Raw genomic sequence first — 15,112 nt, 5'->3', positions numbered from 1 at the left:
CTTTTTGGCAGGACATGTCGTTTTTTTCATGCCTTTTGCTCATGGGTCTGTGGAATGGGTCCTACTATAACCTTTCTTTTTACAAGAACAACAGGCATGAAAACAACAATAGGTCCCACCAGTGCTGAAGAGGCTCCATTATCCACTTGACCAGCTCTGATTTTAGCAATTGTTTATAATTCTAGTGGTTGTGTTGGGTCTTCAGCTCATTGTTGTTTCTGGTATCTCTGATTCGCATGTTTGGTTTCCTCTAGGGCAGGGGCGTCAAAGTCCCTCCTCGAGGGCCGCAATCCAGTTAGGTTTTCAGGATTTCCCCAATGAATATGCATGAGATCTGTTTGCATGCACTGCTTTCTTTGTATGCTAATAGATCTCATGCATATTCATTGGGGAAATCCTGAAAACCCGACTGGATTGCGACCCTCGAGGAGGGACTTTGACACCCCTGCTCTAGGGTCTCTATATCTCAACCCCTTTATCTCATGCTTTGCTTTACTCTCTTCCTTGTGAAGTATGATTTAAGTGTTTGTTGTATGGTACTTGTATATGAATCAGGAAGAACAAAATCCTTTTTCTGTCAACCTAGTTTGTGAATGTATGAATTTTTTTTTTTTTAGATGGTGGTTAACAAATCAAACTTCCATAGGTTGATGTATTTTGGACTTGGTACGCACGATGAGATTAATTGGATAATTTAAACAAATGTATGATGATATTTTGCAAGAGATAATATTATATGACTAGTCTTATAGCCCGTTAAATTAACGGGTGCTAGAATATGTGTGTGTGTGTCTGTCTTTATTTCTTTTTCTCTCTCTTTAGCCGCTTTCTGTATTTCTATCTTTCGTTCTATTTTTTCCTTGGCTGTCCACCACCACCCCTTGTCTGCTTCCCCTGTTCATTCTCCCTTCCTTTTACCTCCCCTGTGTCCTCCCCCACCCCATCACTGCTCACCTTATCCAACAGCAGCCCTTCTCCCTTTATTTTACCTCCCCCCCTCTTCCTGCTCCCTCATCCATCAGCACCTCTTCCTGCTCCCCCTGTCAAGCAGTAGGCCTCCCTTCATTCCCCCCCCCTGTCCATCAGCACCTCTTCCTGCTCCCCCTGTCCAGCAATATGCAGTTCAACACCAGAGAAAGAGAAAAAACACTATACACTTTGGAATATAAAAAGAAAGCAGTGCAAATTTACAGTAAAACTGCATTTTCTGTTCATGAAATTAAAAATAAAATTCTTTTTTTCTACTTTTATTGTCTGGCCATTTTATTCATGTTTATCCCAGTTTCTGCTCTCTTCTCTCAATTTTCTTACCAGGGTTTGCAGTCTATCTGGCTCTTCTCTCATTCCTGTCTTCACTTCCTCTCCTACATCCACCTCTGACTTTAACCTTATCTTTCAGTTTTCCTCCATTTATTTTTCTGCATCTCTATCTGCTTCTATTTCTCCAGTTGTTTGTTTTTTGGGGAGGTTTTTTTTTTTTTTTTTTGCTAACTCCTCCCTTCCAGCATCTTCTCTTTCTCTCTCTTCCCCCTTTATTTTCAGTCTTCTAACCAGTATCTGTCTTGCTCCCTCCATCCAGCATATTCTCTCCCCTCTTTCCTCCAACACCTCATCTCTCTCTTCGCCCATCACCTTTTACTCCTTGCTTCTAACAATGGAGTCGCGGGTTAGGCCTGACATATGAGGCTGGAAGCCGATTCCTCCCGGAAGCAGTCCTCCATGTTGTTTGCCGGCTGATGAAAGGAGGGGGAAGTGCCGCCGCTGCCGCTCCTGTTCACAGCAGCCTGCTTAGGTTCATGGGCGGCTGTTTTGGACCTCGCAGGCCGCTCTCCATATGATAGCATGTTCCTTCTGACGCGATCGCGTCAGAGGGAACGTGCTTCATGTGGAGAGCGGCCTGCGAGGTTCGCTACAGCCGGCCGCGAACCTCATCAGGCCGCTTCAAACAGGAGCGGCAGCGGTTGTTGCGGGAGGGGGGAGTCGTCGACTTGTTCCGCGCTGTGGAGGCGATCGTTGGCTGGCTGAGGTCCCGGCTTGGAGAGGGCAGGGTGTGCTAGCAGGCGGCAGCCGCCGCTCCGCAGGTGGAGAGCAGAGAAGGGCGCGCAGTTGTCTTGCCTCGCGTGAGGCCAGACCGTAAGCCGCGCATGCGCACTTCCTATGGGTCGCTACAGCTCACGGAAAACGGACGCACGCATAGGAAATGCGCATGCGCGGCTTACCGTTTTATTATATTAGATGTAAGAGTTGGGGTGTATTGTTTGTTTTATTTTTGATTGATATATGTTCTTTTGTAACCCACTTAGATAAGGTTGATAATGTGGGTTATAAATTTGAGAAATAAATGAATTCCTGCTAATGTAGTGAAACATTTTTCTCTCTTGATAGGTGGGAGCAGGATGGATTGGAAAATGTGAGTACCTTTCATAATACCAGTAGTTTACAATTGCTTTCTGTCTCTCTCTTGTCTCTTACGCTCCCTTCCCTTCTCTTTTGTTCCATTCTTCCTGCTCCTCTCTCTTCTGTACTGTACTATGTAAGCCTAGCAAAGCCTTTTTGTATCATTTTCTTTCATTTTTGTGGGCCCTAATAACTTGAAGCATTATTCTCTAGGCTGTGCCAGACAATTTTAGCATTCTAAAGCTGTAATGTAGCTTTTCATTTCTGCCACAGCATTTCCTTAAGCATGTAAAATTATATCTCTTTGACTCCCATATGACACTTCTAGATTCAAATAAGTTATACAAAATCATATTACAGCTTTTTCTCCTTAGAGCACGGAGTGGTGTTGTGATGTTTTGCAGAAGTGCATCCTGTTTGAGAGTGATTTTATTGCAACTTAGAACATAGTTTTTGCAATGTAAATCATTAGGAAGACGCAACATATTTCAAAATCAATCTAAAAGAAATACAGAAAGAAGAAAATAAATCCTCTATGCTTGCGACAAGCTCACATCTGGGGAAGAGGAAGGACAAAGAAAAAACAAACTTTATCAGAACCTAGAAGTGTTAGATCAGCTGTGATATAGCCCTCTTATAGAACCATTACCAACAGTTTCTCTCATTTTGAAGCCACTTTATTAATTTTCTCTCAGGAGATGATCTAACAAGGCACTTGCAGGGATATTTCTTTTTATGTTCTCTGTTGCAAGGATTTGTGATCTCTTCTGCAGGAATAATTTCCTGTGCAGCTGGGTGGCCCTAGCCACATCTGGAAATAGTGCACGTTTTGGCCACAAAATAAAGCATATTTAACTTACACTTTTCAAACCAAGACTCTTACCAACCTCGCAGAATGATGCTAGCAATGTGGAATGAGTACATGTATTCTCAAGTGTGGTCTCCAAGAAAATAGAAAGATCCGTGCTGGCTATTGTGACAAAATCCATATCCCTTCTTCTTTAGCCATTACATGGGGCTAATAATATAACAGTGTGCATGATTGACACATATTCTATAAAGGAAAGTAGGTACCTACTTATAGTATTATATAAGCTGTGCATGTAAATGTAAGCGCTCCCCATGTATATGTCCACCTACAAATGACATCTTATCAAAGATGTGCATGAAGTTACAAAATAACATTTAGGAAATACTTTGGCCTTTATACTTGTATGTGTTCCCATATATGCATACTGTGCTGCTGATATTCTAATGATTTATGCATGTCTGTGGTGCCTAAAAAAGTTAAAAAGGTATGAAGATATCTAAAAGGAGACACCTGCTGGTAGAATTGTCCCCTTAGAACAGGGGTGCCCACACTTTTTGGGCTTGCGAGCTAATTTTAAAATGACCAAGTCAAAATGATCTACCATCAATAAAATAAAAAAAAAACCACAAAGCACACTGTACGCAGAGAAAATGTTAATTATCATTTATATTCTGGGTTTTTTTTCAAAGTGGTCAAGGCAGATGACTCTATACAATGTTACCTCAGTAACAACTATACAAAGATAGACAAATATACCCCCCTCCCTTTTTACTAAACCATGATAGCAGTTTTTAGCACAGGGAGCTGCACTGAATACCCCACGCTGCTCTTGATGCTCATAGGCTCCCTACGCTAAAAACCGCAATTGCGGTATAGTAAAACGGGGCCATAGTGCAAAATATAGACAGCAGCTATAAATTCTCAAAACGGACACATTTTGATCACTAAATTGAAAATAAAATAATTTTTCCTACCTTTGTTGTCTGGTGATTTCATGAGTCTCTGGTTGCACTTTCTTCTTCTGACTGTGCATCCAATATTTCTTCCCTTCTTTCAGCCTACTGTATGCTTCCTCTCCTCCAGACCTCATTCTCTCCCCCAACTTTTTCTTCCTCTCTCCCTGCCCCCTCCCCTTTCTTTCATTATCCCTGCCCCCTTTCTTTCTTTCTCTCTCTCTTCTTTCTTTCTGTCTCCCTGCCCCTTTCTTTCTTTTTTGCTTTCTCTTGCTCTTTCTGTCTCCCTGCCCCCTTCTTTCTTTCTTTCTTTCTGTCTCCCTGTCCCCCCTTTCTTTCTGTTTGTCTCCCTGTTCCCTTCTTTCTTTCTCCCTGCCCTCCCCCAAGCCACTGCTTCCGCCATTGGTGAACAGGCCCCCAAGTCACCACCGCCCCAAGCTCTCCCTACTTCCTGACGCAGAAGCGTCGGGCTGACCTGCATACCTCTCCCCGACATCAATTCTGACATTGGAGAGGAAGTTCCGGGCCAGCCAGGCAGTGATTGTCTGGCCCGGAACTTCCTCTCCGACATCAGAATTGACGTTGGGGAGAGGAAGGCTGATCGGCCCGGAGCTTCTGCATCCTGTTTACGGTGTCAGGATTCAGATAGAATGTGAAGGCAACGTGAGTCTATCATGGAGTCATCACGATCGACCTTTTGGGCACCCCTGCCTTAGAACATAATATACCTTGCAGACCCCAATAGCCTCCCTTCGAGGAAACTTGTACAGATTGAATAATGTGTATGTTTAAAATTTGATAACCCGCTATTGCTGCTTGCAGATCAAGGAGTCTTACAATAAAATCAAAAATGCCTAAAATTTGTACAGGAAAAGAGCACCATTTTCGATGGGACAGAAAAGATGTCACTATCATTCAATATAGGACAAAGACTGACACACAACAATTGACAATACTCCTTCAAAACAATTCCCCCCTTAGAACTGTCTATACCCACAGACCAAACCTATTCAACTGTTTTATAGATGTTACTTTCCTGAGCTATTAGAAATATTAAAAGCTAACCAAAAGAAATAGGTTTTCAATAGCGACTTGAATTTGGAAAAGGTAAGTTGTGAACAAAGATTAGAAAGTAAAGTACCATATATATACTCAAATATAAACAAACTCAACCTTTTTTCCCCCAAAAAATGAGGAAAAAAAGGTTTTACTTGAATATAACCCGGGGAGGTTAATATTCAAGTGCAGTGCCTTGCCCTCCCCTGCCAGGCTCTGTATCCAGCTCCCTCCCTCCCTTGCCAAGCTTTGCATCCAGCGCCCTCCCTCTCCTGCCAGGCTCTGCATTCAGCTCCCTCTCCACTCCTGATGCCTTGCAAACCTCCACTGGGCCTGCTGTAAGTCCTGGTGGTCCAGTGTTGGGCCAGGACAGCAGGGATCCCTCCCACCTCCTGTTCCAGCCGATTCTAAGAATTTTTACCTCCCACACAGCTCCCTTGTGTACCTTTAGAATTCCTGGTGGTCCAGCGGTGAACCGTGGAGGAGTGACCTTCCTTCGCTGGTGGTCCAGCGGTGAACCGTGGCAGGAGTGACCTTCCTTCACTCCTGCCCGCGCAGAACCATTAGCTGATTAGCTGCTGCGAGTTCTCAAGAAAGAAGCAGCTGCGAGTTCTGATTATCTGATTAGCTGCCACAAGTTCTCGAGAGAGAAGCAGCAAGTGATCTATGACAGTGTTTCTCAAATCAGTCCTGGAGTACCCCCTTGCCTCTCAGGATATCCACACTGAATATGAATGGAAAAGATTTGCATACAATGGAGACACTGTATGCAAACCAATCTCATGCCTATTCATTGTAGATATCCTGAAAACCTGATTGGCAAGAGGGTGCTCCAGGACTGACTTAAGAAACACTTATCTATGAGATCAAAGATCAACAAAAGAACAAATTAATTAATTTGATTTAATTAATAATAATAATTTAATTCTTATATACCGCCAAAGCAATGAAAGTTCCAGACGGTTTACAACAAGAAGTGCTGGACAATCAGCTAAGTCAGGGCCGCCTTAGAACAGAACAGGGCAGTACTACCAGGCCATCAGGGCAGTACTACCAGTCCTGCATTCAGGGGCCCGGAGCTGACAGGGGGCCTGGGCTCCCCCAGGGTCCTAGGCCACAGTTCTTCAACCGCCGGTCCGCGGACCGGTGCCGGTCCCAGTGGTGTACCTAGGGGGGGGGGGGGGGCGGCGGTCCGCCCCAGGTGCACAGGAGAGAGCTGGATGGGGGACCTGCGGAGTTAAATACATCTCGAGCCGCGAGGCTCGTCTTCTGTTCCTACCTGCCCTGCCGCTCACATATAGCCGATCGGAAGTGTTCCCCGATGTCAGCGCTGACATCGGAGGGAGGGCTTAAGCAAAGCCTGCCCTCCGACGTCAGCGCTGACATTGGGGAACACTTCCGGTCGGCTATTTGTGCGCAGCAGGGCAGGCAGGAAACAGGAGACAAGCCTCTTGGCTCGAACTCCGTTTTGCTGAGAAAGTTGCAAAGATGGGCTGGGAGGCAAACGCGGAACACAAAAGGGGGGAGGGAGTGCGTTTTGGACACAAGGCATGAACTTGGGAGAGAGGAAGGGAGGGAAAGAGATGCTGAGGTGGGGGATGGAATGGGTTTTTGGACACAGAAGGCATGGACTTGGGAGAGAGGAAGGGAGGGAAAGAGATGCTGAGGTGGGGGATGGAATGGGTTTTTGGACACAGAAGGCATGGACTTGGAGAGAGGAAGGGAGGGAAAGAGATACTGAGGTGGGGGAGGGAATGTGTTTTTGGACACAGAAGGCATGGACTTGGGAGAGAGGAAGGGAGAGAAAGAGATGATTGTGTACACGGGAAATAGAAGAAAGGAGAATTTTTGGTCATAGGGAGGGAGTGAGGTACAGATAGTGGCATACCAAGGTGGGGGAGGGTGGGGGGAGGTCCGCCCCGCCCCAGGTTTACGTCCCAAGGGAGTGCACAGCTGGCCACCCTCCAGTGTTCTCCCTAGGCCGGCAAACTGTGGCTTTTTAGCCACTTGAGTGCCACCGCCGCCATCGGGAACAGGCCTGCTTTTCCCTGTGGGGCCAACCAACTCTCGCCACTCGCGTCAATTCTGACGTCGGAGAGGACGTTCTGGGCCAGTCAATCGCTGCCTGGCTGGCCTAGAACGTCCTCTCCGACGTTAGAATTGACGTCGGGTGGCGAGAATTGGTCGGCCCTGCGGGGAAGAGAAGCAGGGCGAATTCGGCGCTGGCCTGTTCCCGATGGCGGCAGTGGCAGCCTATTCCCCAGTGGCGGTGGCAGCATTTTCCCAATGGTGGTGGCATAGGGGAGGGCAGGGAGAAAGAAAGAAAGGGGGGGACAGGAAGCCAGAAAGAAAGAAAAGGGGCAGGGTGAAACAAAGAAAAATGGGGCACGGAAAGAGAGAGAAAGACAGACATACAGAACGAAAGAGGGTGTGGAGAGAGAAAGAAAGAAGGGGGCAGGGTGAGAGAGAGAGAAAAACAGACATACAGAAAAAAAGGGGGTATGGAGAGAGAGAAAAAGGAAGAATGGGCAGGGTGAAACAAAGAAAAAGTTTGGGGAGAGAATGAGGTCTGGAGGAGAGGAAGCATACAGGAGGCTGAAAGAAGGGAAGAAATATTGGATGCAAAGTCAGAAGAATAAAGTGCAACCAGAGACTGATGAAATTACCAAAGTTAGAAAAAATGATTTTATTTTCAATTTAGTGATCAAAATGTGTCTGCTTTGAGAGTTTATATATGCTGTCTATATTTTGCACTATGGCCCCCTTTTACTAAACCGCAATAGCATTTTTTAGCGCAGGGATCCTATGAGCGTTGAGAGCAGCGTGGGGCATTCAGCGCAGCTCCCTGCGCTAAAAACCGCTATCGCGTTTTAGTAAAAAGGGAGGGGGAATATTTGTCTATTTTTGTATAGTTGTTACTGAGGTGACATTGCATAAAGTCATCTGCCTTGACCTCTTTGAAAACCCGCGGAATATAAATGATAATTAACATTTTCTCTGCGTACAGCGTGCTTTGTGTTTTTAAAATTTTATTATTGGTAGATCATTTTGACTTGGCCACAAAGGTAAGGGGGAGGGAGGGAGGGGAGCTGCTGAAAGACATCTAGTAATCCTTGCAGGCTTGACTGTGCAGGGAATTATTTTTGTAAAATCATGTTTTGTTATGTGACTGGCATTACTTAGACTTTAATTTCTATGAATGAATAGAAGAAAATGATATAAATTACTTGCTTGTTTTTATGTGCATGCGCTGAAGGAAAGTGGAGAGAGAGTGGGCTGAGGACGCTGAAGGGAAATGGGGAAGAGAGAGTGGGGAGAAGACGCTGATTTATAAATTGACAATTGTACAGAATATTGTTTCTTTTTTATATTCATCCATAGCTGCATGTTAATGATGTGCTCATATGCACTTATTTATCATCATAACATATACATCATCATTAACATGCAGCTGTGGATGTGTAAGGACAGGCTGAGGAGGATGGATGGGAAGGAAGGAAGGTGCACATATCAACATATCATACATTTTTAACATGCATGATGCAGCTATAGGCAAGCTGAGGAGGATGGGATCATACAGATGTGTATGTTCAGATATGCGCTCAGATGTGTAGTTTTTTCTGATATATTTATTAAGCTTACAGTATTTATAAAAACACATTTAATACTTGTTACAAAAAATATTGTGCAATTGTGATCTACTTCTGGCCTACAAAGGTCAAAAGAAATCCTTAACTGAGATTTTACATTCAAAAGTGAATTATAGCTACTAGCACTATTATTTATTGGTTATTTATTATATAGATGTTTGTTAGTTTGTTATTAGTTCAGTATTAGACATATGTTAGTTTAGAATAGATAGATATAGATTAGTTTAGGTTAGGTTAGGGCCCTGCTGAAAGAGTCTACCTTGACGTGGTTGCAGGCTTACAAATCTTTTGGTCAAAGAGTGCGGCGACAGAGAAAAGTATGTGTGTATTCGGCCCATGGAAGAAGGGGGTGTCGGGGGGGGGGGAAGGGGTGCGTGGGGAGCCCAATAGGATTGCTCAGTAAGGGGCCCAGAAATTTCTGATGGCGGCCCTGAGCTAAGTGGTCACAGTATAAAGTCATTGAATACAAGCCATGATAGTTCAAGGCAGTTAACAACAAGAGGAGCTGGAAATCAGCACCATACAAAGACTTAACAGAATGGAAGAAGTGAAAAACTAACAAATTTCTTAGGATGCAAATCGGTTAAACAAAGTCGTTTTTACTGATTTTCTAAAATTAAAGTAGGATGAGGAATGCGGGATGATGTTATCCAGCCAATCGTTCCATTTACCTGCCTGGAAGGCGAGAGTTCTGTCCAGAAATCTTTTGTAGTGACAGTCCTTTATTGTCGGATAGGTGAACAGATGAATTTTACATGTGGGCCTAATAGAACTAGCCAGATTAAATTAAGACGTCAAGTATGTGGGGGCCAGGCTAAATATTGATTTAAAACAGAGGCAAAAAAATTTAAACAAAACTCGTGTTTCCAGGGGCAGCCAGTGAAGTTTTTGATAATAGGGGCTTGTGTGTTCCTATTTCTACAGCCCAAAAATCAATCGAACTGCTGAGGTTGGATAACTCAGAGTCTTTGAAGGTTTTTTTTGAAGGATCCCAAGTAAATGATGTTGCAGTAATCGAGCATGCCCAAGATGGAAGATTGGACCAATAAACAGAATGATGCTGCATCAAAGTATTTTCTGATGGTTCTAGGTTTCCATAGTGTCGAGAAGCATTTTCTAACCAGTAAATCTGTGTGAGCATTTAGAGTAAGGTGACGGTCCAGAGTCATTCCCAGAATTTTTATGGAATAGATGATGGGGAAGACCTGACCATTCAAGAAAATCGATGAGTCTTTAATTTTATCATTCGGGCTTGCCAAGAAAAATTTGGTTTTGTCTGAGTTGAGTTTCAATTTGAGTTTCAATTAAGTAATTCAATGTATATCCCGTCCTCTGAGAATCTCATTAGAATTTCAGAGAGAGCGGGAGCCAGAAGGCCTTGAGCATGTGCAGATGCTCAAGGCTAAGCAGAGATTACCGGCAGGCTCTTTTGGTATCAGCATGTCCTGTGGGTGGTGCTGCGTACCGGTGTCCGATCATGGTAAGGGTTTGGGGGTGGGGGGCGATGACGGTTCTCAGGGGTTGGGGCTTCCATATTGAGTCAGCGCTTGGTTTGCGAGGCAAAATTTGCAAGAATGTTTTGCTCATCTTGCAAAATACTCGCAAACCAAGGTTTGACTGTATTTGACGGTGTGCTGCCATTTTAAGCCAGCGACTGTACTTTTAGTTTGTGGTCCTGTGTTTGCATAGGGGTTATTATCTGTGTTCTGCATGTGTGACTGAGGCCAGGTGTTCTGGTAGGAATGAATGTTGAGAAGCATACAGTGTGCTTTATGTAGTTTAATTTTGTGTTTAACCATTATGTGTTGTTAATATGATTTTAGCATGTGTGTATATATGAAAAATGAATGGAAAAAAATGGTATTACAATTAATACTATCATTATTATGGGGTGCAGTCAGGGGCAGAGGTTGGGTGGAGTCAGGGGTGGGGTATGGGTGGAGTCTGGGAAGAGTTTTTGGGTCTCCCCCTGCCAACAAAAAGGCGTTCCTCTGCCTATGGTATGAGGACAGACTTAAATTTCTCAATATGTATACTTTGGAGAAAAGGAGAGATATGATGGAGATGTTTAAATAAAAAAAATTCAGAAGTTGTATACATTACTCACCAGAGGTGGGCTAAACACTCCCGATAAGCATTTCACATAAAAGATGGAGAAAAAGCCTCAAAATTCAAATTAACAGCAGTCCACAATCAGAACTTGATAAACATTCAATACTGCTTCATTTCTTATCATAGGCAAAAAACTCCACCACCACTGAAATGAATTTATCAAAAGGTGAAAAAAACCATCACTGTGCACAGGAAAAGAAAAAACAAAACAAGCAGAACCATTGAAACAACGTTACAGTGAAAGGGGCTATCCGCAAAAAGTGATTAAAAAATCCTGGCAGAGGGCGAGGTTTTATTCTAGAGAGCAGTTGTTGCAATACCGCCCTCAGACTCGAGAGGAGAAAGTGGTGCCTTGTATTATGAAATTTTCTTCTGTGTCTCAGCGCCTGGGAAGGAAGATTAAATGACTTTGGTCTATGATGCAAACAGCCAGTTGTTTTTCTGATCAAGAATGTAAGATAGCTTTCACACGCAACACAAATTTGAATGACATGTTATGCAGAGCTGATGTATAGACCACTCAGGATGTGGGTAGGGTGGGACATTTCCATTGTGGTAAGTGTGCTGCTTGTGATGTCATGCAAGAGGGCATTACGGCATTGATTCCTGGGAGAAGAGCAGTCAAGTTAAGATCCTGGACTACATGTGAGACAATTGGAGTAGTCTATGGAATGACATGCCCTTGTGGGCTTTCATACGTTGGCCACACCACCAGAAGTTTTACGACGTGGTTGTTTGAGCACTGGTCTAATATGGTACATCATAAGAAAGTTGACATTTTGACCCGACACTGTGTTAAAGAACAGCATAGTTTTGAAGAATTTAAGTGTTCTGTGCTGGAGCATGTCCCTATTACTGAGCGCAGGGGCATTGTGAAACGACTTTTATACCAGCATGAGCAACGCTGGATTTTTTATTTGGACACTTTGTGGCCCAAAGTTCTTAATCAAAGGGTTGAATGGGTCGCATTTTTTTGATTGACAGTAGGAGGCGGGTTTTGGCCATCAGCTGTTCTGGTTTTCTGTATTGGTGCCTGTTGACCCCAAAAGTGCTCCCAGAAGTGTAATTTTTTGGCTTCTTAAGCAACGGCCATTCTAGTGCCGAAGTGCACGGAATGAGAACAGAGTTTTGAGCTGCATTATATTCCATGACGCAGCCTCGTGTGAGGCGAAACAAGGACTTGTTGGAATTTTAAAGAGGACATGGTTTGTGAAAGGTTCATCTAGAGAGTGCCACCAATATTTTCTCTGGCCAGATGTTTTCATCTATGGCGTGTTCTTGACCATGTTTCCAAAGCTAAATAAACTGTTTTGTTTTTTCTTTTCCTGTGTCACCCTTTGATAAATTCATTTCAGTGGTGGTGGAGTTTTTTTTACCTATGATAAGAAATGAAGCAGAATTGAATGTTTATCAAGTTTTGATTGTGGACTGCTGTTAATTTGAATTTTGAGGCTTTTTCTCCACCTTTTATGTGAAATGCTTATCAGGAGTGTTTAGCCCACCTATGGCGAGTAATATATATAACTTCTGAATTTTTTGATTTAGTTATTACTCTGTTTTTTTTCTTGGGAGATGTTTAAATACCTACATGGCATAAATGTGCCTGAGGTGAGTTTCTTTCATTTGAAAGGAAGCGCAGGAATGAGAGGACATAGGATGAAGTTAAGAGGTGATAGTCTTCAGAGTAATCTGAGGAAATACTCTTTTACAGAAAAGGTAAATGCGTAGAATAGTCTCCCAGTAGAGATGGTGAAGATAAAATACTGTGTCTGAATTCAAGAAATCCTAAATGTAACCAATCATCAATCTTATTGTGAACTGCAACAGATCCTAGCAGAGAATTGCGGAATAGAAGAACCATATGATTTGATAAGAAAGTGTGGGACAGGCTAGTGGAATCTCCTAGGTAGAGGAAGAGATAGTGGATGCTATGAATGGGCAGATTGGATGGGCCTTTTGGTTTTTATCTGCTATCATGTTTCTATTCTCCCTCACCCCTCCCCTGCAGAAAGCCTGTCCCCGCCTGGGCTGCCCGACCCTACCCATAGACCATCCTCCTGGGGACTATCTTGAAAGCTTTGTTTGATCTAGTGGTCTCTTTGGGGCAGGAGCATGTTTTGCTTGGTTTCTCTGCAGTGAACATAATATCTTTTGCCTCTATTGGAGGGATTATGCTGTGTGCAGAATTTCCATATACATTTTGATGGGCCACATTTCCTAGATTACAGATATACTCAAAAATAAGTTAAGTCCTTAAAAGGAATTTTTTACATCTGCCATTGCAGGGCATACTAACTAAGCAAACTGATTTGAGAAGAGTTGATTTTTTTTTTTTTAACAAGCGGACTGAGCCTCACTTGTCTCTTTAGATCATGGAAGATTCACAGGTTTTATAGTTTATATTATTCACTACTATTATCTTTAAATTTGTGATAAGTAGTCTTTCTTTTTCTCTTTGTAATCAGTGCGTTGGGAACGAACTCTTGGTGCTATTATTAGAGGAAAGAATCGTCTGATGACACCAGAGGCTGTGCAAGAACAATGGGGGAATATCTGTGACTTCAATAATGCCACCAAACCCCAGACTATTCAAGGTAACGAATGCCAGTAACTTCATGACTAGGGGAGACTGAATGATGGAAGTAAATTCCTTTTGGATATTGCATTGCATCCCTATGAATGGATACTCTTTTTGCAAAAACTATGGGGTCCTTTTATTAAACTGTGTTTAACCGCATTTAACCGCACATTATAAAGGCTTCCTGCAGTAAATGTCTCTTTGTGCATGTACACTCCATGCTAAAGAAATTTTCTTAATTTTCTCCAAGGGGACATGTTTGGGAGTGGAGAGTTGGCTTAACAGCGCTAATCCGTTAGCCCATGGGGCATTGCTGGGTGCTAATTGATTAGCGTGGGTTTAATATGTGGGCTCTTACTGCCTATAAAATAGGTGTCAGTAGGGGCTCACTTGGTAACATTTTTTAATAGCCGTATGCCAATGGTGAAATTAGCGCGTGGTCATTAATTTGGGAAATGGGAAAGTCAACCATTTTCTGGCCACGGCACAAGTGGCCTTAGCGCTTGGGAAAGACACACGTATGCAGCATGCTAAGGCCACGTTATCTGTGACTTTAGTAAAACGACCCCTATTTTTCTAAAACCTGTTTTCCTTGTGAAGTAGTGTTGAGTCTTGTTATTATTGAACTTTAATCAAAAGGAGATGGGATGAAGTTTTGATACAGAATGCTGAAAATAGGCATTTTAAAAAATAAATTCTAGTACAAAAGGCATATAAGTTGAACTAATGGGTTATTAACCTCTAATCGTGAGTTGTGTAGAAGGTGTCATCTACCTTTTTTGGCTCCACCTTCCCATCTCTGCTCTGTGTTCTGTGCTCCCTAGTTTCTTCTACACATGAGTTAAAGGTGTCTTTCTGATCTGCTCTGTTTTTGGTTAGTTATTTTAAGGCTTTTTGGTCCAGTTTCAGTTGCTTTTTGGTACTATAGTGGTCCCCAGGGTCTCTGGGGAAACTGCCTGGGTGAAGACTCAGACCCTCTCATTAAGAGATCTGTAGCAGGTTCTGAGCACTTACAGTGCCTAGCCAGCCTGCATTAATTCTTTTGTGACGCAGGACCATTCCCCTTGCTCCTGGTCATTGTTGGAGTTTGAGCGTAGGCTATTTGGCATCCGTATTGGTCCCTAGGACTTTATTGGTTGCTGACTGTGACTCCCCCCCCCTCCCTTTCTCAAAGATGCGTGAGGAGCTGTGGGGGGTCTGGATCTTCAGACTCTTAACACAGCCTGAATGGCAGCCCAAAGAAACAAACATCTAGAGAATTTTTAAATGCTTATCTGAGGCAGTAAGTCTCCTCCACTTTTCCAGCCTTTCTGTGAGCTGAAGCAGGCACAGCACCAGCAGCACAGTGAGTACTGTCACTGTGGCCATCTTTGATTTTTCATTATGTTTTTAAAAGTCTCTATTTGCTTTAAAAACACCTCAATTTTGATTAAAATTGATAGATTTGGACTCCTCAGGCTGTTTTACCCCTGATTCATGCCAGATTTGCACTGGATGGCCAGTTGATGAGCATCCTTGTTTCACATACTGCGGAACATGTGAGAGGACGCAGGAG

The 15,112-nt window shown here is 43.3% G+C and overlaps 1 protein-coding gene across 2 annotated transcripts in view; it reads left to right on the top strand.

The window, feature by feature from the left end:
* HSD17B4 (hydroxysteroid 17-beta dehydrogenase 4) overlaps positions 1 to 15,112 on the top strand; it is a 171,341-nt gene that overhangs the window by 64,677 nt on the left and 91,552 nt on the right. For both annotated transcript variants that reach the window (XM_033929033.1, XM_033929032.1), the window contains exons 10-11: positions 2,386 to 2,410; positions 13,445 to 13,573. In XM_033929033.1, coding sequence (XP_033784924.1) covers positions 2,386 to 2,410; positions 13,445 to 13,573 — 154 coding nt within the window. The remainder of the gene's footprint in view (positions 1 to 2,385; positions 2,411 to 13,444; positions 13,574 to 15,112) is intronic.

Source organism: Geotrypetes seraphini, chromosome 1 (assembly GCF_902459505.1).
Source record: "Geotrypetes seraphini chromosome 1, aGeoSer1.1, whole genome shotgun sequence".
Classification (NCBI taxonomy): domain Eukaryota; kingdom Metazoa; phylum Chordata; class Amphibia; order Gymnophiona; family Dermophiidae; genus Geotrypetes; species Geotrypetes seraphini.
Note: the sequence above shows the minus strand (reverse complement) of the source record. Positions and strands in the feature narration are given on the sequence as shown.